The sequence below is a fragment of the Podarcis liolepis genome (genome assembly GCF_965112155.1).
Source record: "Podarcis liolepis genome assembly, chromosome: 5".
Classification (NCBI taxonomy): Eukaryota; Metazoa; Chordata; class Lepidosauria; order Squamata; family Lacertidae; genus Podarcis; species Podarcis liolepis.
The window spans coordinates 34,393,402-34,419,858 of record NC_139556.1 but is presented as its reverse complement, the minus strand read 5'-3'; the positions used below and the strand labels follow the sequence as shown (position 1 = coordinate 34,419,858).

Here is a 26,457-nt window from a genome sequence, read left to right as displayed (position 1 = left end):
GCCCATCAACTTTGGGGGGCTCTATCCCCCTCAAATATTTGAAGGAACCTCGGCGCCTATAAGATGGCACAGCTGAGGAGGAAGAAAAGGAGAAGCGCCCTTCCCTTCCCTGCTTGGCCGGCAGCCTCACGGGGCTCTGAGGGCTCCTCCTCCGGCCACGTTTTGCGCCAGTCCCGCCGAGAAGAAGGTGCAGCCGCCACCGCTTCCTCCTCCTCTTCCTCCGCAGCAGCAAGGATTGCCAGGGTCGTGCTGGCCAGCGGCGGCGGCGCCTCCCCTGCCCTGACTTGCGGCTTCTGTTTTGCCGGCCATGCGGGCTCCGGGGAAAAGATGCCAAAACTGAAAAGGGAGAAAGCGCGCGCGCAGGGGAAAGCGGGGAGGATTGGAGGTCTGCAGGCTTTGGGGGGAGGGTGGGGTGCAGCAAAACAGTGAAAGGGGGAGAGCAAAACTGAGACGACTAGTACATTTTTGTCCCACCTATCAGTTTCTGAAAATATCATCAACTTGCTCTTGGACTCTTCGACTTCTTCCTAGGCGGAGAGGCAGACAGCCCTCCCGCCTCCCTCGCGAATATCGCTCGCGTCATTTGCTGCCTCAGTCCCGGCGTAATTATTCCTTATTTTAGCAAAGAAAAGGCACATGCATTATAAAAACCTATGGCACCAACCATGTCTGAGGGAACCAAACAGTTGTCGGGACCCATTTGGTAAAGACAAAAAATGTAGAGAGTCCTTTTAGTCATCCCAATGAGGACTGAGCTAATGTGAGCTGACTGAGGAATAGCGCTGGATTTAGGGCCGTGCAGGACAAGCCCAGGGGGCACATCCTCCTCCTCCTCTATTTATAGGGTGTACCAAATTTTGTCTTTGCTCAGGGTGCCATATTACCAAAGTCCACCTGGGGGCAGGGAATGAGAAGTAAGGAGTTTGGCTGAGATCCTTATTTAGGCCCTACTTTCCTTCTTCAGCATCCCTGGATTTATCACCACTGTCTCCTCCTGCAACAAATCCTCTGTTCCCTAGCACCCTCCTTCGATGCCCTCAGAATGCCTCCTCCATAACCCCTCTCCTCACAATATTGCACCTTCATAAATCCTGAGCTCATAAACTTCTATTGCTGCTTTCCCACCTGAACTCCAGGTGAAAATCATTGTATGTAGTTTTATGTTCAAGAATTGCCTCATCCACTCTTACGGATTCAAAACTCCCTTCACCTTGGATCTTTCACAATTGTGCCACAGGCCTACATTTCTCAACTTTTTAGCAATAAACTCCCTGTGTTGTCTTCCGTAATACCTTCCTGACTCATCCTCGCAGCCTCCATGGTTCTCTGATTCACTTTATACCCTCACACCCTCCGTAGCTTTGCATTTTTTTTCAGGATGCAACTTTACATTATTAATTATTATATAATAACACCCTTTAATATAAGTATTTCTGGGGCTTCAAACACTTCTTAATAAAAGCAATAAAACAACAAACAGATATAACAAAAAGAGAAAATTGTAGAATTAAAGCAATCTGAATTTTTAAAAAAGCAAAGCCTGGGAAAATAACAAGGGGTTTGCTGGGGTGTCAGAAATAGTGAAAATTGGGTGGGATGTCTGCCCTAGGGAAAGCGTCCCACATGCAGGGGTTCACCACTGATATGTCTCTTCAACAGACACCTGCCTCACTTTAGATGGCAGGGACACACAAAGAGGATCTCTGAGGATGACCTCAGTTCACAGGCAGGCGGGGCGTGACAGTAGGCAATCCTTCAGCTGCCCAGATCAAAACATTTGAAGCAAGGTGCGGAACCTCTGGCCCTCCAGATGTTGCTTGATGGTTACAATTATCAGTTTCCATGACTGTGTTGACCACAGCAAACTAAGGCTAAGTGCCTGATCACCTCATCTGTCTCCTGAGCAATCTCTATGTGGGACAAGAAGCTACAGTTAGAACTGGATATGGAACAAGTGATTGGTTCAAAATTGGGAAAGGAGTACGGCAAGGCTGTATATTGTCTCCCTGCTTATTTAACCTATATTGAGAATTCATCATGCGAAAGGCTGGGCTGAATGAATCCCAAGCTGGAATTAAGATCGCCGGAAGAAATATCAACAACCTCAGATATGCAGATGACACAACCTTGATGGCAGAAAGTGAGGAGGAATGAAAGAACCTTTTAATGAGGGTGAAAGAGGAGAGCGCAAAATATGGTCTGAAGCTCAACATCAAAAAAACGAAGATCATGGCCACTGGTCCCATCACCTCCTGGCAAATAGAAGGGGAAGAAATGGAGGCAGTGAGAGATTTTACTTTCTTGGGCTCCATGATCACTGCAGATGGTGACAGCAGTCACGAAATTAAAAGACGCCTGCTTCTTGGGAGGAAAGCAATGACAAACCTAGACAGCTTCTTAAAAAGCAGAGACATCAACTTGCCAACAAAGGTCCGTATAGTTAAAGCCATGGTTTTCCCAGTAGTGATGTATGGAAGTGAGAGCTGGACTATAAAGAAGACTGATCACCGAAGAACTGATGCTTTTGAATTATGGTGTTGGAGGAGACTCTTGAGAGTCCCTTGGACTGCAAGAAGATCAAACCTATCCATTCTTGAGGAAATCAGCCCTGAGTGCTCACTGGAAGGACAGATCCTGAAGCAGAGGCTCCAATACTTTGGCCACCTCATGAGAAGAGAAGACTCCCTGGAAAAGACCCTGATGTTGGGAAAGATGGAGGGCACAAGGAGAAGGGGACGACAGAGGACGAGATGGTTGGACAGTGTTCTCGAAGCTACCAGCATGAGTTTGACCAAACTGCGGGAGGCAGTGGAAGACAGGAGTGCCTGGCGTGCTCTGGTCCATGGGGTCACGAAGAGTCGGACACGACTAAACAACAACAAACAACAACATGCTTTCTGGCAAACGAGTAAATCTGCACACCCAAGTTTCTGAAGCCACACGCCCATCCTTCGGCGGTTCAAAACATGCACTGAGCTTTAGGTTTAAGTTCTGCATAATGAGGTGTGTGCAAAGAAAGAAAGAAAAGAGGAAAGGAGGGGCGGGGCCGAGTGCTGCTTTTTCCTGGGACGGGCGCAAGAGCAGTAGCTGAAAAGAGCCATCTGTCTGCGCCGGGAAACAGCTGCAGCAGCTGGGAAAGCGCAGCCGGCTGCGCATGTCCCTCCCTCCGCCGCCGGCGCTTTTGTGCGCACATTTGTAGCCAAGCGAGGGCGGCCGGTGAGACTGAGGGGGTTCCGTCCGCTGGAGAAGAAGCGGCGATCGGAACCTGGAGCTTCGGCAAGAGGCAGGAACTCCGCCCGGCTCCTTGTTTTGGGGAGGGCGGGCAGCCCCGAGAGGCGCGCGCGGCAGTGGATGCGCCCCGGGCGCTGGGGAGGAGGAGGAGGAACAAAAGGCTGGCCCAGGCGGCGCCCCTCTGCGCAGCTCCTCTCTCCAGAGCCGGCAGGGGATGCCGTCCCTCCGGTGAGTGAGTCCCCTCCTTTGGTGCTCCGCCTTTTGGGTCCGTCCCGCCGCCCTCGCTCCCCGCGTCTCCTGGCGAGCTGGCAGGAAGTGCTGCTGCAGCTGCTGCCGCCGCCGCATGAGTCTCGTCTCCATGCACCGGTTTACCGCTAAGAGCCACCGGGAAGGAGTAGAGGCATCAGGGGCCGCCTTGAGTTCCCCAGCCCTCGTGACTCCCGCAGCCCGCCGGGGATCGGAGGCCTGCCCTGCCGAGGGCAGCTGTCGAGGCTGAAGGGCAAGATCTCAGCCGTCGCCCCTGCAGACTTTCTTGGATGCGAGACGCTCGCTGGCTTGGCCAAGGGAACCTCGCGTTGGCATCCCGGCGCGCTTCATGCCTACTCGTAAGTAAACCCCACGGGGCTCATTGCAGCTGGCTTCCCAGGAAGGGGTGCTTAGGGTTGCAGCCTCACAGCAGGCCGGTCCATACATGTTTACTCGGAAGTAAGTTTCATTCAGTGGCACTGAATTGGGTTCGTATCCTATTGCATGCATGCATACTCTGAATGGGCAGCATGTGTGCGATCCAACATTTTTCCTTGAAAAAAAAGAAACACCTCATTCCTGGTCAGAGACCAAAAGGCATTGTTAAAAGGCATCCTTTGCATAGGTAGGGGAAGATGTGGGTGCAATTCTCTGTGTGGGTCTCTAAGGCAGTCATCTCCATCCTGACTTCTCCAGATACCTTGGAGTACCAATTCCCATCAGCCACAGCCAGTCTGGCTAGTGGTCAGGGGTGATGGGACTTTTGGTCCAGAACATCTGGAGGGCACCAGGTTGAGAAAGGCTTTGTAGAGGGTATGAGCCTCACTTTGGAAGAGACACAGAGCGAAAGGTCCTGTGTTCAAAACCTAGGCACTCTCTTACATACAATGGTAAACAGCCCTCTTGTGTTAGTTTGTGGCCATCTAGAAATAACCACCGGTAATGTGAATCTCAGTAGGATCTGGGGTTTTTTTGTATGTGTGTTTAGGATCAGTTTTAAAGTGAGGTAAGTGGTGGTTAGTGCGTGGCTAAAAGAATTCACACGTGTATTATTGTTGGTGTTTTTACTCAGAGTAGACCTATTGAAATTAATCAGCCTAACTTAGCCGTGTTCATTTATTTCAGTGGGTCTACTCTTAGTGAAACTTAGTGGAATGCCACCCTGTTCTGTTCTGATCTCTTGTCTCATGCCTACTGTTTTAAGCACTTTTTTGTTCACATAGTCAATGGGGCTGTCTTATTTCTCTGCAATAGCCTGATAATCCACAATGTTGCTAATTGGGGGGCGGGGAACCCACCTTCCTAGGAAATTGAGCTTTCTCTGCTTCATCTGCTTTCCTTTTGACTCTTCAGCCTTTACCCTAAAAATATATACAGTATATCTTCCCAAAAATACCCTCAGGGAAAAAAGAAGAAAACATTCCACATCTCCCCATGGGATCCCTGATGGAATCAGTACTCTGTAGTCTAGCACAAAAGCCTTGCAACCAGAGGAGGCAGTTCCTTCCATTAGGAAGGAAATAGGTTTGCTTTGCCTTGGGAGTTACAAGGCCTGCACTGACTGGGAGCGATATTTAGCATTTTCGAGGCTTTCCTTTCTAGACTTGGCCATGTACCAAACCACATTGTGTGCTTACTGCATGAGTCTTCTCCAAATGCAACTGTAATTTCTTTGCTTCACCTCACTTGCTATGCTGCAAGATACAAATGGACACAATCATAACAGAAAACCCTTACTGAGTCAGCACAGGCTGCTGTTGGTTTCCATGGCATGGCTTCTGCTTTTACTTAAATACAGTATAAATGGGTGCATCCAGACCTGTGATGTATTGCCCACCCTCCATCCCTTGACATGTCACTGTTGCTCTTTTCCAAGTGAATTTTCTCACAACAGCACCTGCTTCTCCTTATAGATCTCCTACTGCAAATGCTGTGGACCAGTCTTTCTGAACACTTCCCCTCTTCCCAGCCACTGGCAGTATTTGCACATAATGCCAGCATCCGCCAGCCTTTTGGAGCCTGTGGGCACCTTTGGAGTTTTGAAAGAGTGTGATGGGCTTTGCATAGGTAGGAGAAGGTGTGGGCACAACTGGGGTCCAGGTAAAAGTAGGATCCCATGGAATTAAAAACAAATCCACTTGAATTCGCATAACTTGACAAGGAGACTCCAAAAAGCACACTACAAAATGAAAGTTTACAAAGGTAGTAAGGCGTTGTAGATCCTGTGCCTGCTATTAACAGGGGGAAAAACATTGGTCCTCCTGGATATTCATGACATAAGATGGCAGCGACACCATCAACAAATCACAGAAGTCACCTGTAAACAATAGAAGAGACCTATGATTTAACAGAGGTTTTGAGTGGATCCCTTGTTAAAAAAAAAAGTTATGAGGATCAAAAGGATTCATGTATCAGGGCCATGTTTTTGCAGGTCATTCCATGGAGATGTGATTTCAGGATGGTTTGGTGGGGATGGAGGGGAGGCAGGATCCATGGGGAGATTATTCCATTTCAATATTATTCATGTGTAAATTGCACCTGCCTTTGTTCTCTGGCATTCCCTCTCCCCCCCCCCTGCACTGTCTCCCTCTTGACTCCTGCAACACCCAGCTTTGTCTTCTTTGCCTCCCCTCCGATTACTGTTTTCCTCCCCCCCCCCAGCCGCTCAAACCCTTTCTCTCCTGCCCTTCTTAGTTGCTCCAATTTCTGCTCAGGTGCCGCTCTGGGCCTTGAGAAGCATATAGAGCTGAAAGAGGAAGTGGGAAAGAGCGCCACTCTTCCCATGCTTGCCTTCATCTCTTCATCTCACAAGAAGAAAGGTAACCATTGCCCCTTCACCAGGAAATGCGGAGGACGAGCATTGGAGTGTGTGCAGTAGCTTTGTGTGCACCAGGGAAAGTCTTCAAGGGTGCCATTGTGCCCAAGGGCATCATGTTGGGGACCCCATAAATATGGTTTAGTAAGCCATAATGTGCATGAGCTGTGTCCTGAGCACTCCTGCTTTGCTCCTGTCTTTGCACAAATGCGTATACAAACCATGATGGGGATAGCTTACCACAGGGATCAGCAACCTTTTTCAGCAGGGGGCCGGTCCACTGTCTCTCAGACCTTGTGGGGGGCCAGACTATATTTTTTTGGGGGGATGAACGAATTCCTATGCCCCACAAATAACCTAGAGATTCATTTTAAATAAAAGCAGACATTCTACTCATGTAAAAGCACGCTGATTCCCGGACCGTTCGCGGGCCTGATTTAGAAGGTGATTGGGCCAGATCCGGCCCCTGGGTCTTAGTTTGCCTACCTATGGCTTAGCATGATGTCCAAGCCCAGGATCATGGTTGTGCTTGATTGTGGTTTAATAGGGTGAAACAAACCAAGATTCTGGATTTGAAAACCGGGCTGTGCAGCTAAACTATCTCCATTGTGGTTTGTTTACTTGCTTGTGCAAGGTGGAGGAGCAAAGCGGCGGTGCTTGGACTGTGTGCACAGGTTAGCTTACTAAACCATACTGAATGGCTTAGTGTAATGTGCAAACACTTGTCTTTTATTATAATAGACTTTTTTAAAACAACAACAACATATTTTTGATGAACGCACATTGTTGCTGCTGTGTGCCCGGTGACCTATGCCTCTGTGTTAATTTTATCTGTTGAAAGGGAAGGACTTAGATCTCAGGCAGAACACATACTTTGAAAGACATTTGATAAGAGGCCTTTTCTGTCCTTGGCGAGCCACTGCCAATCAGAATATTAGACAATACTGCACTGGCTTTGATAGAAGATTGCTTATTACGTTCTTCTTAAAGAGGCTGTAATGTCACCCCTTCACAATCCTCTCAAAGCTTCTCCTATTTTTGGGCTGTGGTTGGAATGTGTCGTCTTCTTGTTGTTGTTGTTGTTGTTGTTGTTGTTGTTGTTGTTGTTGTAGCATACAGCTTATATTTTACTGTCCTTGCATCTGTGGGTGTTAAAATTCAGCATTATCCCCACCTAAGAGTGCCTCTCTTGTCATGCGGATAGTGCATCAGTGGCATAATCAAGTGGGTGCTCTCGGCTGGTCTGGCAAACTGTCTGTTGTTTGTTCTACTCATTGCTTTCTGAAGCAGAAATCCTTGTGTGCTTAGCTACACCTGTGCATAAAAGACAGCAGTCACAAGCTTGCAAAGGTATCCTAGAGAGCAGCTGGGCTTCTGGTGTTTTGGCTCTCCAAATGTGGAGCTACTAATGTCTTGCCCTTGCTTAGACTTTAGACCTATAACAGTTACCAGAGAATAATTCTCCTTAAATTTCAGTGTAGGCTTACTTTTGAATAGGCATGTATAGGATTGCCCTGTTGATGACAGTTTTGTTCTAGAAATTTGTTTTTGTTGATAGAGAATCACTAGGGTTTCTTCTTGAGCGTTTGTGCTCTGCAAACAAATCCAGAATGGTCCAGAGTGGATCATTAGACTTCCTTTATTTGTTGCTTTTTCACAAAAAAAGCCACAGAACCCCGTCACCAATTGTTATGTACAATTCTTATCCATGCATCTTTTAAAATCTTGTGTTCTTATTATACAGTTACAACCACTGCTTTTCTCTCTCTCTCTGGGGGTACTCAAGAGTACGCAGTACCAGAACCCTTTTTTTCTCTAGTAGAAAAGTATAGGTTGCAATTATTTTGTTCTTTCAGTCATTCACGCTGGCATCTGATGGGTCTGCAACCTGCAAGGTTTATCCAAGGAAGGGGGTTAGACAGGCACATCTGTAGGGAGAGTCCAGCTCTCCCTCCCATTCATTGTGGATGCATATCTGAGGTATAAATCTGAAAGCATAAGCAAATGTCCTGGAAGCAAATTAAAATGCACAAGGCATTAAGACTGGTGCCTGAAACAGGTATATCTATATATGATCTTCACGGAGCATTGTCTAGTGGCAGGCATTTTGCACATAGTTTCAAAGTCTAGAGAAGAGAATTAATTTCCAGGCTGCATACCTCACGTTGCAAAAGGGCTCAGTAAACAAACACAAGACCTGTGTTGTTAAGGCTGAAAGCTTTTATAGCTGTTTGCTGAGGACCAACTTCAATGGGGATACAAATTAAGAATTTGATGATAAGCATTTCCCTCTAATGACATACTATAGTTGCTTTATATAAAATTGCTGTACATACATTACATTCTTTACAGATAAACTTAAGCAAAAAGGGGGGGAGGGGTTGCATGCAATGTAGAGACAGAGGCAAAGGGTTTCAAAGAGTCTGAAAATGAACAAGTGCAATTGCATGCATTTAGGTTATAGAAGAGGAGGATTGTGAATGGCAACTTGCAATTTTATAAACTAAAGCTTTCTTGCACTTCCTTCACATTCTCAAAAGGGCACCTCTCCTGTAGTTTTAATAATATGCAGATGTATCCAAGCAAGAGGAGGTAGTTAATCAGCTGATAGCCTGATAGGGGGGGAACACCCCACAACGTGTAGTGCTTACACATGTTTTGAAAAGTGTTTGATGTGCGTCAGTGGTGTGAAGTAGTACCTGAGCCCTGCTCCACGTTCCAGATCTTAGGAATATGTCATTTGTAAGTTTGCCTTCAGTTGTTGAGCTGTCCACCACGTGTAAATGGGTAAAATTTCTGTAAAACCTTTCCCAGTACAGTAGTTTCAAACAGAGCTTTCTGAACTTTTCATGTTGGTGATACAGTACTCTTTTAAAACTTGCATCATTTTGTGAAACAGTAATTAAGTTTTCCTAGGAAACAGGAGGCTAAACTAACCCTTTCCAGCCCTGGTAGGAGCAAGCTCTGGTTTTTTGTTTCGTTAAAGATTTTGTTGATTTACAAAAGTGTGCAATATTTCTCTCTCGTGTTTTTTCTTCCCATGTAACATTTTTACAAATCAGTTTCATTTGTTGAGACATTAGGAAGAAAGGGGGGAAAGATGACTGGGGGTGGGGTCGGGTGGCGATGTTTCTATTTTACTTACTATATGTAGGGCATAGCTGTCAAGTGTCCCTTATTTGAAGGGACAGTCCCTTATTCCAGCACCATGTCCCGCTGCTGTCCCTTATTGATATATGTCCCTTAAATGATGTCCCTTAAATTTCAAAGGAAGCAGCTCCTCTCCCTCTCTCCCTGCCAGCCAGGGAGGAGGGAGGCTCCAGCTGTGTTGCTTGGCTGTGTTGCTCACCCAATAAGAAGTCTAAGAATGAGTGGGGGTGGAGCTTGCATGCCTTGTGTGTGGCTAGTTAATGCAAGCTGAGGGGTTTTTTGAATGCTGGACGTCATTTTGTTGCACGTGCTGCTGCAAACTTTGCAGTGCAAAGCCAGGCCGGGGAGCCATCTTAAGCTGAGGCTGCATAGGCCTTGTGGTGCATGTGATTCAGATTCTATTCAGTTGAACCTCTGGTTACAAAGTTGGTTGGACAGTGTTCTCGAAGCTACCAGCATGAGTTTGACCAGACTGCAGGAGGACAGGAAGACTGGAGTGCCTGGAACAGGTGAGGCTGCAGGTCCCTTATTTTGGCTGCTGGTCCCTTATTTTCAAGGCTGCTGGTCCCTTATTTTCAAATCTGTAAGTTGACAGCTATGATGTAGGGTTTGGTGTCAGCGTTGCTTGTGCAGGTTCTTTGCTGTTCGCTTGTGTTCCTTTGGTAGTGAGAGAGGTTTGGTAAGCTCTGGTTTAAAGGAAGCAGTTTGTGTGGGAATGCCTTACTTTGCCAGAAGAGGTCCCCATTTGACAACTTATTGAAGTTTTTGATATGGTATAAATAAAAATAGAACCGAGCTGTCCTCGTGTTAAATGTGATGGTAATGAATAAAAGAATACAGCAATGAATAAAAGGTATAGATCTAGTATTAAAATAGCTGTTGACTTTTGTGGTTCATATTGATGGCTTTGCTGTGCACCATTTAGAGATTTTTAAAATATGAAGTGGTTTAGAAATGAGCTTTAGGTGTGGAAGGAAAACAGCAACTGATTGTGGATGAAAAGTGGTGGGAACCCACTGACCTTCTAGATGTTGCTGAACTACAACTCCCATCAGCCCCAGCAAGCATGGCCAATAGCAAGCCAGCAGCGTAGCATGGGTTGTCAGCACCCGGGGCAAGGCAAGTAATTTGCGCCCCCTAACCCGGGGCAAGGCAAGTAATTTGCGCCCCCTAACCCCTAACCTGCCGCCGCTGCCAGCTTCTTCTTGCTGCTGCCTGGTCTGGTCTGGTGTGGTTCTCTTCCGCGCTCAGCGCTGCGCTGGGCAGCCGCTGCACTGTCCCTCCCCCAGATAGTCCCTCGTTCTCTCTCCGCACCGCACGCCTGGCACCCACCCCCTCCACAGTGGGCAGCGACCCAGCTGCTCGGATCGGATTCGCACAGCCAGCACTGCAGTGAGAGAGAGTGAGTGAGCCAGGTAGGGGCAGAGAGCTGCAAGTGCGAGCGCGCCCCCCCCAGATGTTGCTCCCGGTGCGGCCGGCCCCCCCTGCACATGCTACGCCACCGTAGCAAGCGATGATGGAAATTGTCACTCAGCATCACCTGAAGGGCCAAAGGTTCCCCGCATGTGGGATAAAGGAAGTAGTACTATCGTGTTTCCATGTAACTGTCTCTTTTTGGGATCTCAATGCTGGGAGAGATCTGAAAGTCATTAAGAACTACCAACCATTGTTAGGTAAAGGTAAAGGGACCCCTGACCATTAGGTCCAGTCGAGGACGACTCTGGGGTTGTGGCACTCATCTCGCTTTACTGGCCGAGGGAGCCAGCGTACAGCTTCCGGGTCATGTGGCCAGCATGACTAAGCCACTTCTGGCGAACCAGAGCAAGGCATGGAAACGCCGTTTACCTTCCCGCCGGAGCAGTACCTATTTATCTCCTTGCACTTTGATGTGCTTTCAAACTGCTAGGTTGGCAGGAGCTGGGACCGAACAACGGGAGCTCACCCTGTTGCGGGGATTCGAACCGCCGACCTTCTGATCGGCAAGCCCTAGGCTCTGTGGTTTAACCCACAGCGCCACCCGCGTCCCTCTACCAACCATTCTTAGATGTGCTCATTCATATATCAGCTTGCATCCCAATAATTCAAAGAAAACTTAATGGCATGTGCCATGCCAGAGGCACCTGAAAGTAAAAATAGTGTTTCTGATCATAACTTTCCACATTTATGTCAACAAAGAGGCTTGTGGCATCTTAAAGATGGAGCAGATTTATTACGGCATAAGCATTTGTGCATCAGGGTGCACTTGGCCCTTGGTGCATGAAAGCATATGCTACAATAAATGTGTTAAGGTGCCACAAGTTGTTTTATTTTTTGTGGCAAACAACTAACAACAGTTACTTCTCTGGAAGATGGCACATTTATGACAACATCAAACAACTTGCGCTGCTTGAAGGAGAAAGGCCGGTGGCAGAGATTTTGGCAGTACCCCCACTCCCCCATTTGCATTATCTTTTCCAACCATCTTCTAAAACAAGCAGGCTTTTTAAAATCCCAAAACCCATTCACTCGGGGGACTTAATGGAGGCCTGGGGCTACTTGACCTTTACTGAAGTTAAAATGGTTACTAATGCAGAGGATTGTCCCATATTGGGTTGCTGTTGGTGCCTGTACAGCAAATTTGCACGGTTTCCCTACAAACATTGTTTTTCAGAGCATAAGCGTCTCTCTCACCACAGAACAGAACTCTTGCAAGCTTCCTTTCCTTAGGAAAGTTAATGCTGAGCTGTTTCCCCCTTTCCTCTTGAGCTCTCCGGTTTCACAAATAGCATTGTGGCAGCAAGAGTTAATAACAAAGATCTGTGAAAGGAAATCTCCACCACTTGGAAACAGCTTGGCAACAGTCCTCATTTGAAGAAGTGGGGGGGGGGGAGAGAAGAGAAAATAAAATGAAAATACTGTAAATCCATTCTCTGGGCAGCTTTGCAACAATTAGCAACAACAGAAAAGTACCCCCCCGATTGTTGCAAAATTCTGCTTAGCTTTGAATTTTGCCTTTAAAAAAAAAAGGCAATATCATGTGAACTTTTAGCTCTCTTCCTTTCTTGGCCTGCTGTGTCTTGCCCATTTTATCTGTTTGAAAGGACCACTGTAAATCTCCACCGCACATTCCTTACAGGGGAAATTTTCTGATTTCTTATGCCATGCCTTTTAGTTTTCTTATCTTGGTGCTCAGACTGACATATGCTTAAGCCTATGGAAAGCAAACCCAGGCCACAGCAGCCTTAGCAGCCTGGCCAGCAAGGAGCTCCTGGGCCAAGCCAAAGTAAAATGAATTCCTCATGCCAGCTTGTAAGGAGCCAGTGTAGTTTGGCTAGTATCTTAACAGCCCATAGCATGAGCATTGTATTAACAGCCTTCCAGGCCTTCAAGCGTTACCATTTTCGGGCACTGCCTGGGTTCCCTTTACATTCCTCCTGATGTTTATTGGGCTGAAGGCCTTTTCACTACTTTTCCTTTGGCTCCGTGGCCTCCTATAAATATTTGGCTTCTGCTTGGCAGCTGCAGTGCAGGTTGGCAGCCTCGTAGGAGGAGGAAGCATAATATTTAAAGAGCGTGTCTCCTTTATGCATGGTTGCCACTTAATCCAATGCTTTCTCAGATGAAACTTACTGACTGTAGAGAGAGACTCCAAAAGGTGAGGGATGTGATAATGTTAGGGTGGGCGAAGATATTTCATAGCCGTACCTGGAGTTGCCAGGGATTGAACCTGCGATCACCTGCTTACAAATAATCAACTCTACAACTGTGCTAGCTGCAGACGTTAAACAGTTTTCTACAGAAAAGTTTTAGAAGCCAATGGTGAAAAGGGTCACAACCGTTTACTAGCAGAGCTGGCAGAGTGAGGCCATTGCCTCGTGAAGCTGATTTTGGGTGTCATGAAATAATAGCAAATTACTGTTTTGATTGTTGTTATAGTTTCACTCCCAAGGTGAGATGCTTGTGAGTCCACCCCACATTTTGGGGGCCAGAATGTGAGTACTGCACACCTTAACTGGGGGAGGGCACTAGGAATTTCTGCCTCAGGTAGGAAAATGTATTGGGCTGACTCTGTAAAAGAAACATCACAGCAAAAGGCTGAGATTGGGAGGATTTGGATGCGTGGTGGGTCTCCTTAGGCAGGGCAAGATCTGTTTTGCTGGGTCTGGTGTGTGTGTGTGTGTACCTTCTCTCTGTCTCTGTTCTGATGTCTGCAGCTGAATCTGAAGAGAAACCTGAAACTGAACTTATATATTTATATTAGTTGGACCTGGAAGCTTTTGCTTTTCTTCCCTTGTGCTATGGTGCTGCTCTCTGTTTTAGTTTTTTGGGGGCGGGGCAAAACTGCAGACTGCAGGTGAAAATGGATGGTGGATGAGACACGAGGAGTAAATAAGCTTGGGGCTGCTCCGTGCATTCGGCGAAATAGTGGGAAAGGGATGCGCGACTGAATTGTGCTTCCAGGTATCGCGAAAGGAGAATGGGTGCATCTCTCCTGCAAAGTGATGCACATTTGGAACACTGACATCTTGCCAGAGAGGAGCTAACAGTTCCTTATGAAACTGCTGAGTCAACATTGTGCCAGCCATCTCAGGACCTGGTTCACTGCGGAAATGATTAGCAGTTCAGTGCAATAAGATGGATACATTTAAAAAATTGACTGGAAGTATTGTTGCATGTTAAAACTAATGGACCTCACATTACCTGCCCGGAGAGTGGTTAATACTAAATTGAGCAATTTCTGGTGCTTCCACCGACCTACACAGTAAGAAATGAGTCTTGAGTTTTTGCTCCAAGCAGATTATAATTTAGATTTTTAAACAGTAGCGGAAGTGATAAGGGATATGTAGAAAAGTTATCAGCTAGGATGAAATAGAATGAATGCAATCAAGTGCAGTTGCACGTAGGCTATTTTCCATTAGCATCTCGCTTTTCAAAGAGTGAAGCTTTTATTAATTCTCCTCACTTCTCCAAATACTCAAGGCTGCCTATGCTTTTGAAAAACACGATGAAAACCATAGACATCAGTACGCAGCCCCTGTAAAGCCAGCCAGTCGAAGTAGATAATGACACATTCTTATGTGATTGTATACCAGTCCCTGCCTGTTTAATTTTACATACTGATAGTTGGGTGGGAATAAAATATTTTAGTAATTACCTTGAAAGTGTTGGAGCATTTCAAGGAAAGAACAACCAGCAGTCGTTTCCTTGTTTTACGGATTCTGCTTTTCTTCCTGGATTGGTGGTTGCTGAGACATCTCCTGAAAAGGAGAATAAACGCGAAAAGCAAATGATGGCAGAAAGCTACATCTAGAAAAGCATCCCTGTCAGGAGAGATGGTGATGTTTCTCAAAAGGTGCAGAAGAAGCCCGTCCAGCGGTTCGATTCCTGAGCCGAGAAATCTGCGCTTTCCTCATCGTCTGTACGAAACCTTGTCCTGCCTTGGCAGTCTCTATGGCCTGTGGTCTCCTAGTGCCTTGTGGCTTTGGTTGCCAGGAATCCCAAGCTTTTCATTGGCAGAGAAGCCCACTGAGCTGGCCCTCTTTTTATATAAAGCCCACCCCCCCCCACACCCTCCAGCTCACAGACAGCCGAGGCTGTTCTGCTCAGAGTGTGCAGATTCCCGGGGCTCTGCCGGCCCCTGTTTTCATTGGCAAACGGGATAGGATTTTTGATCTCTCGAAAACAAAAGTGCTACAGTCTCTCGGCTTCGGCTGAGAAGACTCTGCGGCAGCAATTGTTTTGCCCCCCCCACCCCCAGAGATGGTTTTAACTGCCTAGCCACCGAAGTAGCAGCGGCGACAGCAGCAGCAGCAAAGCCTTTGATGGAACGTCCTGAGAATTTGCAGAGAGAAAGGAGGGAAGAAGCTCCCTTTTAAATCGCTCCCGAGAAAGTTGGGTGGCATCGTTTGAATCGCCGAAGTTTATGTATTTATTTATTGTTGTTCTTCAGTGCACCAGGAAAAGGATACTGGATGCGCTCCCCTGATTCCTCAAGTCAGGTACCTTCGGAATTTTCTCCTCGCTGCTGTTCTCTTATGGTTCGAAACCCATTCCTCCCGCACTCTGGCGTGGAAAAAGGGTCAGTTCTTCCCTGCATGTAAAATCTTTGATACCTGTTTTGCTTGCCTTGTTTAAACAGGTCCCTCTTCATCTCAGCTCTTCACTTACTGATTTCTGTGGCTATTTAGTAGGTTTGTTTGTTTATATATCTATAAAAGCAAATCAGAAATGTCAGGTGCTTAGCCCTTGGATCTTCTATTTTAATTCTCAGGTTTGTGGAAGGTGCCTTACATTCTTGGGTGTTGCATGTTGTCTTGATGCTGTTGAAATGTAATTTGCTTTGAGCATTGAGGAGCACATTGCTACCTTTCCGCACCAAGTGCCCTTTTTTTAGCTATATGAAACAAAAGTAATCTTTCACAAACTGGAGATTGACTTTGAAAAAAGAAAGAAAGAAAGCAGATCAATGCGTAACGTTTATATACAGCTTTAGGTCGTTCATTGTGTTATCTAGATAAAAACCTTGATATATGACCGGCAGGAAGTTATGAATGTTGGGCTTATCTGTGAAATGGAAAATTATTCTCTCTGTAATCAAGGAGGGACTACTCTCCCCCCCCCCACTTTTCCGTTATTGTTTTTAAAGCTAGGATTCTGAGAATTCTAATTTGGAACCTGTGGACAATAAAAAAAATGTCAGTGAGACCCTAGGTGGGCAGTATGTGGTGCATCTCTGTTTTTCTTTTCTTTTTTCTTAAGGACTAGCATGCTGATCTGGAAGTGAATGCTGCTGACAGTGGAATGAATTTCCAAGTGCGCTTAGAATTAAAGCCATAGTTTGATTTCTTCTCGTGCCAGATTTGGAAAACTCCCATGCAGCAAGTTTCTTTGGCAGTCTCCCAAGTCTATTTGTGCCTCCCATGGCTTGTTTGTAAGCCTAACGGTTTTCAAGACTGTATACTATAGCACATGGGGGTGGGGAACCCATTGTTTCCCCGGCAGAGGCAAAAGGCACTTTGTGGAGAAAGGAATGGGAAGGAAAGGCCTTGTGTGATGTTATGCTGAATGGTTTGTTTGTTTTTTAAATGCTTTATTGTTCATACTTGCATCTGTACATCAAAGACATCTCTTCTTTATTTTACACAAGTCAGTTTTGTCAAAATGAAAACCCAACAAAAGAATATAAGTCCTCCTAAAATATATTTAGTACATAAGTTTGACTTCCTGTCCTTTCCCATTTTTTCCACTCTAATAAACCTATTGCCTCAATATATTACTCATGAAACAATAATTTCCATACATATATAAATCTGTTTTCTCCCTTTTATATGCCAAATGTTTTAAGAGATGGACTTAGGGCCAGGGCCTTTTCAGTAATGGCTCCAACCTGGTGGAATGCTCTGTCCCATGAGACTAGGGCCCTACGGGCCTGTAAGACAGAGCTATTCCACCTGGCCTTTAATTTGAATTCAGCCTGATCTTTTATTTCCCCTTTCTTCCCTCCTCCTCCCCTTTTATGAAGATTCCCACTCTGGGACCCCACAGCTAATTCTCCCCTGGCCTCCTCGCTGGCCCAAGTAGGACTAATTCAGCCAGCTAGCCCTGGTGACTATCTAATGTTTATTGGATGGATTTTCCCCAAATTGATTTTTGAACTTTGAATTTGATTGCCATTCATGCTTTTATACTGTATTTTATGCTGCTTCTATGTTGTATTACAATTAAGTGTTTTAAATTTGTTGTTAGCCACCCTGAGCCTGGTTTTCTGAACCAGGAAGGGCGGTGTATAAATAAAAAAATATTATTATTATTAGGCTGCAATCCCAGGAGTAAGCCCCCATTGAACTCAATGGAGCTTATACCTGAATATGTTGTTATAGGATTGTGCTGTTAGTTAGCTCGGAGGGCATCAGAACATTTTGCACAGCCATGCGCTGCCCATGAGCCTGTTTGAAACCTTCAGAATGAGGGTACGGGAAGGTTTGAAACGGATTTGTGTCCTGGGAGTGGCTTCATTGGTCTGCTGTAGCAAAAGCAACCTTATAGCTGCAGCTGATCTACTGTGTTATATACAAATCATATCCACACCATGGCTTCCCCCAAGGAATCCTGGGAACTGCAGTTTATGAAGAGTGCTGGGGATTGTAGTTCTCTGAGGGGGTAAACCACAGATCCCAGGATTCTTTGGGGGAAGCAACGTGCTTCACATGTGTGGTACGGATGTGACCCCAAGGTTTTTGTGGGCTAGAAACTTGCCCCATCTTCATCAAAGATGTTTGAAGTAGTTTTGTTTCTACTCTCTCTTGTATTGCTCAAACCATTGGCTTACCTCTTGTATGGAGAAAAAAACCAACTATGTATGTAGGACAATGGACCTACCCCAGCAAACTCTTGATGTGTGTGATATAGTAGGATAGTGGTTTTCATCCTTTTCGAGTCCACGTCTTTCTTGACAAGCTACATTCTTTCTGTGGCTTCCTTGTGGAAGCCATTTACACTGGTATGCGGGTTTCACTGTGGTCTAAACCACTGAGCCTCCTGGGCTTGCCGATCAGAAGGTCGGCGGTTTGAATCCCTGCAACAGAGTGAGCTCCTGTTGCTCTGTCCCAGTTCCTGCCCACCTAGCAGTTTGAAAGCACACCAGTGCAAGTAGATAAATAGGTACCACTATGGCGGGAAGGGAAACTGAGTTTCCATGCGCTCTGGCTTCCATCATGGTGTTCTGTTGCACCAGAAGCAGTTTAGTCATGTTGGCCACATGACCTGGAAAACTGTCTGTGGACAAATGCCAGCTCCCTTGGCCTGAAAGCTAGATGAGTGCTGCAACCCTATACTGTGGTACCTCGGGTTAAGAACTTAATTCGTTCTGGAGGTCCGTTCTTAACCTGAAACTGTTCTTAACCTGAAGCACCACCTTAGCTAATGGGGCCTCCCGCTGCCGCCGTGCAGCTGCTGCGTGATTTCTGTACTTGCCCTAAAGAAAATTTCTTAACCTGAAGGTAATATTTCTAGTTTAGCAGAGTCTGTAACCCGAGGTACCACTGTAGTCACCTCTGACTGGACTTAACCATACAGCAGTCCTTTACCTTTTACCTTTTTACACTGGGGTTCCGTTACGGGATGCTTTCACCTTGAGCAAATAGACTCTTCCTACTCTTGCTGTCGGCAAACTGTAACAATGAAGTCACAGCTAACAAGAGGAAGCTCTGGTCCCTATGTTGTTTTTTTGGCTTCCTTAACCAGGCAGCCAAGAATGGTGCCTAGGAACTCAGACTTCCCCTAACTGGTGCCCTCAGGATCTTGCTGGACTACAAGTTCTATCATCCCTGACCGTCGGCCATGCTGGATGGGACTGACGGGAGCTGGAGTGCAGCAATATCTGGTAGAAAAAAAGGATGAGGTAACTGGGGAACTGAGGTTTCCTGAACGATGTCTATGGGGCTGCTGTTTTCTTTTGTTTGTGTTTGGCAGGTCTAATTTTTGAAAAGAGGAGTGCTGGGATTTGGGCTTTTATGGCCCTCCCTCTGCCTGATCTGCAAGCCCTAGATTTGTGAGGTGGGAATGCAGCCTGCATCTTCAGAAACCCTTAGGTTGGTTCATGCATGGCTCGGCTGAGTCTTGACGTTGGTAATGGGTATCAGGACTGAGGTCTGGCTCAAATTAAGCCCTGGACTCTAAAATTACACTTCTGCAGGCACTGAGACGTGTCTATTATGGAGGGTGTGCTGCCAGCTGTCTGACGGGATCAGCCTTTTTGTTCTAAACCATGCCTTGTCACAGAACTATTGTTAAGAGGCCTTATAAGGAGCTATAAGGCAGTCTGTCTGTCTGCCTCGGGATGTCTTTCTGTCTTGTTTTCAGTAATTTGGTAGAGTAGTGAAGCAATCTTAAGCTCGCATGCGCCAGAAAAGTAATTGGCCTTTAAAAAATTAAGATTGTTATCTAAATCTAGGACATGTGCTAAAAAGAACCTAGATATTCTTGCTGAAGGAGTGGGGAGGAGTGGGGTCATGTCTTGCTGGCCTTTTTGTAGTGTCCTGTGAAAGATCACTTTCTCACAAAATGTATGGGGCAGTATTACCCCACATGGCCAAATATGATATCAAGCATGACTTCATCTTGCTCCCTGCCTGATCCTGGATTGGGTGGGATTACTCAAGGAGGTATATAGAATGGCAGCAAAGTTGAGAAATGTATACTGCAGAGTATACAGCTGGGCAAAGAGAGGATGGGGGGGGGCATCATTTGCCCCCTCCAAAATCACAACTTTCTTTTTGTCCTGAGAATGTTCAAACATTCAGCCACAGCCCTAATTCACTGTACAGTGGTACCTCGGGTTAAGAACTTAATTCATTCTGGAGGTCCATTCTTAAACTGAAACTGTTCTTAACCTGAGGTACCACTTTAGCTAATGGGGCCTCCCACTGCTGTGCGATTTCTGTTCTCATCCTGAAGCAAAGTTCTTAACCCGAGGTACTATTTCTGGGTTAGTGGAGTCTGTAAGCTGAAGTGTCTGTAACCCGAGGTACCACTGTACAGAAATTAATACAAGGTGGGACTGGCAAATCCACTTATTTACTTTTGCTGTCATTTTGAAAACTGCTATTACTGAAACAAGCAGACTGAGGATTGTGGCATAGGTTGCATTTTTTAAAAATTCAGACTTTGTTTACATACAAATGTATTTCTAAGCTTCATATCATTTTAAACATTTGCAAAACGAAAACACTAAAACAATGTATTAAAAGCTGAGAGGAAAAACAGAAGTACAGGGTCCAGTCTTATGGATCAGAGGAAGCCTTTGTGCATATGCCTTTACAAGACTCCTAAAGCAAACAATTGATGGTGTTTCTCTTTTATTTACCAATATGATCTCCAGTTTATTTACAAATATGATCTCAATGGATGTTTGACTTTGGAAACCATGATGTTTCCAATCTATTATGTAACGTTAAAGAAGTGTTTGTAATTCATGATTTTGAATCGGGTATGTGACCTGAATGTTATTTAACCAGGAAAAATAAATATTGGGAGGAATCGACTTGGTTCTCTGTTTTGCCAGTTCCCGCTCTGCTTTGGCAGAGACTGTGGCGATGGGGATGGATCAGCTAAGATAATCTCTGCTCTTCTGTTTGTTCTCCTGCTGGTTCAAGCAACCTCGTCTCCCAGAATCGCAGAATAGGTACAACCCAATGAAAACAATACATGTAAAATCATGCTAGTTACATAAATTCCCGACCTTATGCATATGTGCCCCGTTGCATTCAACGAAATCTTACCTGCATATAAGACAGCACAGTGCAGGATTGCAACCTCCCTCAAGATCCCTTGAAATTAGTGGAGCTTACTTCTGAGTAGACATGTATGGGATTGCATTAGATGCATGCTCAACTTAAGGAGATTGACATTTTTATGGCATTCAGTGTCGCAAAATGTGGAATTGTCTGCTAGGATAGATAGTTTAAAATAATAATAATAATAATAATAATAATGAGGCAGATGATGGAGGATTGGCTGCTATTAGCCTTGATAGCTAAATAGAAGCCTCCATCATCACAGGCGGACCCTGCTTGTCATCTTCCCAAAAGCAATTGGATAGCAATTGTTGGAAATGCCATTTCAGTGTTTTGTATACCAAACGGATCACTGCGCTTTGCAAGGGAGGGCCTCCTTCCTGCCAGTAATACCCATTAGGATATCTCTTCTGTGCAAGGTAGGAATTGTATATTTTCTGTGGTGGCACCTAAACATCTCTGTTGTCTTTTTGAGATGAGCATAAACAGTTGTGGAGTGTAAAGTGGGACGTCTGCTAAAACCTTTGTTTGCACTGGGCAGGGTGGTGTGCAGGGTTAAAGAGCCCTTGTGCTTTGGCAACTCCCAGAGAGATGCATAATGAGAAGTGGTGTTTGGGAAGCTCACAAGGACTTCAGTTGTTGTCTCCTGCAGTTACATGCTGCTGGCCAGCTCGTATTTTCCATTGCAAGTCTTGGCCTTCTTCCACCTCACTCACCTTCTTTCATGCTCATAGCTCCTAGAAACCGTATTGACATTTACGGTATATTCTAACTTTCCTCCAAGAACTTCAAGGGGGTACACACGCATGGTTCTTTGTATCTCCATTTTGTCCTCAAAAGGCTGAGAGACTTTGGGCAAATGTCCCAAAGTCACACAGCCAGCTTTGTAGCAGAATGGGGATTTGAACTCTTGACCTCTTGGGTCCTAACCTGACACTTTAACCACTATACCACATTGGCTGTCCTGATGGGAGTTGCAGTCCAACAACATTTTGAGGACCACAGATTCCCCATCTCTCCTGTAAAGGCTGTTAATCTGACAAAAATACAGTTGTACCTTGGTTGACGAATGCCTTAGCAGTTGAACGTTTTGACTCCTGAAAGCTGCAAACCCAGAAGTGAGTGTTCTGGTTTGTAAACGTTCTTTTGGAAACCAAACATCCGGCGGGGCTCCTGCGGCCGATCGGAAGCCGCGCCTTGGAAGTTGAACATTTTGGAAGTCAAAGGGACTTCCGGAACGGCTTCCTTTCGGCTTCCAAGGTACAGCTGTAAATCCAAAGTTAGGTATTGGAATAAAAAAACTGTAGTGAAAGGGGCATAGATCGCCTCGTCTTCTGTTTTAAGGCCAGACCATCAACACATCCCCTCCTGCCTGTGACACACCTAGATTGAGGCTGTGGTGTACCATATTTGGAGAGCAACTGTACCCCTACGGCTGCTGGAGGAACGATTGGCTGTAGGTGACAGAAAAGCTGTGTGTCACAAGGAAAGGCAGAAGCCCCCTCCCTTTGTCTCTTCGCACCTCCCAAATACAGTGGAACTGCAATAGAACTGGTCAGGCTCCCCACCCCCAAATTTCTCTCCGTGCTGCTCCCTTTCCAGTTACTAGCAGGTAGATGGTTCCGAAGCAAGTTTTATTTGGGTGGTTGCTAGGCTGCATGTGTATAATCTGGCCATGGGTAAGAACAACTTCTATGAGTTGACGAGAGCCTTCCGATAATAAGCATATTGCCTTTCTGGGCTAACCTCAGATTGCACTGCAGCGGCTCCAAGCAAAGCTGGAGAGCGCCAGGGTCCCCTGCCCTAAAACAGGGAGGGAGATTTTTGCTGATCTGCTTTGTGGTGTTCATCTGGTCCCCATTAACTGGTCTAGTGCTACTAGTCACATAGGATAAAACACAACCAGAGGTGGATCAGGGGCTTAATTCTATTTTGTAAAGTATTGTATTCATGTATTTAGAATGGCCGTGTACTGCATTTAATAACTTGCCCCATCGCCATAGACGATCAAGAATCCCATACAGGGGAATGAGCAGGCTGGTGGAGGCAATGGTTTTTGTTTTGCTTTTAAGAAACATACTTTGCAGGGCACTCCCCCCCCCCCCACTTACAGACTGTGCTCTCAGGTGTCTTAATTCTTTCAGTGTAGAAATATTATGAGTGTCTTGTAAACATGGTCGTTGCTGTTTTCAGGATTCTCTAAATTGGCAGGAGGAATGGTGGTTTTTGCTACGAATAGAACAAAATCATAGTCTTGAGTTTCCAAATATACATCCTTTTGTGTGCTGTGTGCTCTTCCCCAGGCCAAAGCTTACGCATGAGTGTTTCTTGTTATCTTAAGTGCTATGTAGCATTTGGGTTTTGCCTGGGTGTTTCCTCTTATACTGGGTCAAAAACCTCATACTGATCCTTAGGTTCTTTTCCTTCTCTTGGCTTCTGTACGAAGAGATTTCTGGTCACCATGAAGAGCAGTTCTTTGCAGATATAGATAACCACTTTATTCTTCTTTTATGCAGAGGCATCAATAGATGTGGTACCTGTAGAATCAACATGAGTAAGAACACACCAAACCCAGTTTTGTGGTTTCACATACACCCTTTCTTTCTTGACCCAAAGTACATCACAAGATTGTGGGGCGATAAGATGCATGCCATCCATAGCTCTTTAGAGGAACAGTGAGATACAAAAGAAATGGCAACCCGCTATTTATTGTGTTATGACACCATAATTAGGGGCCTCTCCAGATTTTCCTTGTATTTGTGCATTCATGATGATTTGTGCATGTAATAGTATTGGGTAGGTTATACATGATCCTGCTTTCAAAATTGTTTGCTTTTGCAAAAGCTTTGGGAGCAGACGCTCTGCTTCATTTCTAACCAGTGCATGCCCTGTGGCTTCCTGCTGAAATCCTGTAATTTTTCATACTGCAAACGTCCCCAGGTTGTTGTTTTTTGTCTTGCTTTTCTTGCACAAGAGTGCCCCTCCAGACCTTAATAATGTGATAACACTGGGGGGAGAGCATAGCAGAACAAATAATGAAATGGAATGATGTGTGGATAATACAGTATGAAACCACCACGAATTATTGCAGTTGCATCAGTGGCATGCTGCAGAATTTACCTTAAAAAACCCACCTATCTAGAGGGGCCCAAGTCAATTTTTAACATGTATTTCTCTGCTATTAAAAGGATACTTATGGTCCAAAAACTCTAGTGGCTGTCTCCACTTTGGGGGGGGGGGGAATCTCCATTTTTAAATTTATCGCAGAATATTCAAGCTGTTCACACCTACCCACTACTCTGTTCAAATTTTGCTGTTAATTGCATGGCTTCAGATGCTTCTCAGATAAAACTGAATTCTGGGCTATAGGATCCCTATCGCAACCCCTGAAATTGGCCCCAAGCAAGTTTTAGGAATAGACCATAAGTTCCTTTTAAAAATGTGGGCAATAGCCTGCTTCAGAACAATATTTTAAGGGATGCTTGGAGAAGCTACTGGAAATTGAGGCTTTAAAACTCCATTTGGCTTAAGTACTCACGTTTCACTGTGCATAACAGTAATAAATTTGGGGAAAAGAAATTTAATCTCCCTCTTCACGTAAACACACTGAGGTTCTAATAAGCCATCTAGATTCCTTGGTTTTTGGCAAGCAGCTTCTTCCTTTGCACATATTTGATGAAAATTATATCTGTTATGTCTAGGTTTCCACCATTTCTCCTTACACTGAAAACAGATGTTGTTAATAATATTTCCTCAGCAGTGCATGCCTCTGTTAAGTTAGTTCTTGTTCTTCATACCACGATTCCAGTTATCATTGTACGATATCCCTTCTATCTTCTTGAAGCAATAGCTGCTTCAGTTAAGTTGCCCAGTACAGTTATACTGGTAGATATAGTTTAGTTTAGAGTAATTTAGAAGCACATAATTTGTAGAGTCGGAAGGGATAACAGTGGTGGCCAAATTTGGCCCTCCAGCTGTTTTGGGACTACAATTCCCATCATCCCTGACCACTGGCCCTATTAGCTAGGGGTGATGGGAGTTGTAGTCCAAAAACAGCTGGAGGGCCAAGTTGACCACCACTGGCACCATGAGGATAATCTAGTCCAACCCCCTGCAATGCAGGTATCATTTGCCCAACTTGGGGCTCGAATCCACGACCCTGACACTAAGAGTCTCATTCTGTACCAGCCGAGCTATACCAGCCACAAGAACACTTGGCAGCGGTGGGATTCAAACCCACACCTCCAGAGAGACTTGCCCCATAAGATAGTCCCTCTTCCCATTGACATATTATTATACATAGTATGAAATATCTGCATGCACCCTATTGTCATTTTAAACATGAAAAAATAACTCCCAAGTTTTACCCTAATGTTTATCTTTAAGGCAACTAAAACAGCATGGGGTGTGTTTTGTTTATTTCAGCCCAGCAATTGCAGAGCTTTGCTTGACAGCCTCCGTTGCAGATTTTATTTGGTGAATTCAGCCCTGTATATAGGCTGGAGGGTTTTCAGGGATATAAATACAGTGGTACCTCGGGTTACATACGCTTCAGGTTACAGACTCTGCTAACCCAGAACTAGTACCTCGGGTTAAGAACTTTGCTTCAGGATGAGAACAGAAATTGTGATCCGGTGACGCGGCAGCAGTGGGAGACCCCATTAGCTAAAATGGTGCTTCAGGTTAAGAACAGTTTCAGGTTAAGTACAGACCTCCGGAACGAATTAAGTACTTAACCTGAGGTACCACTGTATTGGTCTAATGAGTAACACCTAAACAAACCTCTACTATCTTGCAGCCGTGCAAAATTTCCTTTGCTGTGCAGTCAAGGTAATTCTCAATTAATTTATGGCTCAGTGAAATGAATTTTCTAAGGTTTAACGTATGACCTACTGGGCTGCGAGCCTATGTACAAGGAGGATACTTAATGTGTTACTGCTTTACCAAAGACAAAGGATTATTGTAAGGCATTTCAGTCTCATTACTGCCTGATTTGCTGTTGTCAAAAGCACTCAGCTCATCTATCAGGCAGACTCTGCTTCTGTGCTGCACAGTCTGAAAGCCCCTTAGTGCCCAGTTTGAGGTCTTGGCTGCTGTTGACTACTTTCTTCTTCACTTATTCTATTCTCTGTTTGCAAGATTGGATTATGGTGCAGCTGCTATATGTGAGAGTTTCATGACTTAAGCGTAGTGCAGTAGTAGGATGGAGCAGGGCCTCTGTGTGGGAGACCCTGCTTTGTCACAGAGCACCTCATGTGCAAAACAGCACCTGCTCAATTGTGAGCTCTAGGGAGACTCTAGGAATTTGGTCTTTGCAAATTGCTTTGCAAAAAGACCTGATCTGCTCTTCTCAGACTATAACACACGGGTCGGAACATAGCTGTTGGGACCATGTTCTAAAGTGTAGCTAGGCAATGAAGCAGCTGTTACAGGATTGGAAAGCTCTGAAGCGCATAGCCCGCTATTTGAAAGGGACTTTGCATTACAGGCTGAGGTTCACCAGTCAGAAGACTGGTGGTCTTGAAATCTTTGCAGATGCTCATTTTGGAAGTGACACCGCAGATGGTACAAGCGCTTCTGGCGTATGCTACATGTACACCCACTGTCTGTTTGACTGGCTGTGCAAGAAGCAGACGACAGTAAGCCTAAGTTCCTGTGAAGCAGAACTCAATGCTCTGTCATTTTCACTCATGGATTGTGAATGGTTGATGCAACTGTTTCAGGACATCAGAGTGTCTGTGA

The 26,457-nt window shown here is 45.4% G+C and overlaps 1 protein-coding gene across 4 annotated transcripts in view; it reads left to right on the top strand.

Annotated features, from left to right (window-relative positions):
* Window positions 1-3,090: 3,090 nt before the first annotated feature.
* The window catches only part of PALD1 (phosphatase domain containing paladin 1), a 106,023-nt gene continuing 82,656 nt past the window's right edge, over window positions 3,091-26,457 (top strand). Inside the window, exon 1 of one of the 4 annotated variants that reach the window (XM_083503057.1) lies at window positions 3,091-3,836. Coding sequence is in view for 1 of the 4 variants with exons in the window: in XM_083503055.1 (XP_083359181.1) it covers window positions 16,342-16,352 (11 nt within the window). In the remaining 3 variants the exon portion in view is untranslated. Of the gene's footprint in view, window positions 3,837-12,909; window positions 13,077-14,760; window positions 15,421-16,185; window positions 16,353-26,457 lie in introns of those variants that run through there. The other 3 variants (XM_083503058.1, XM_083503056.1, XM_083503055.1) reach the window with 3 other exon arrangements.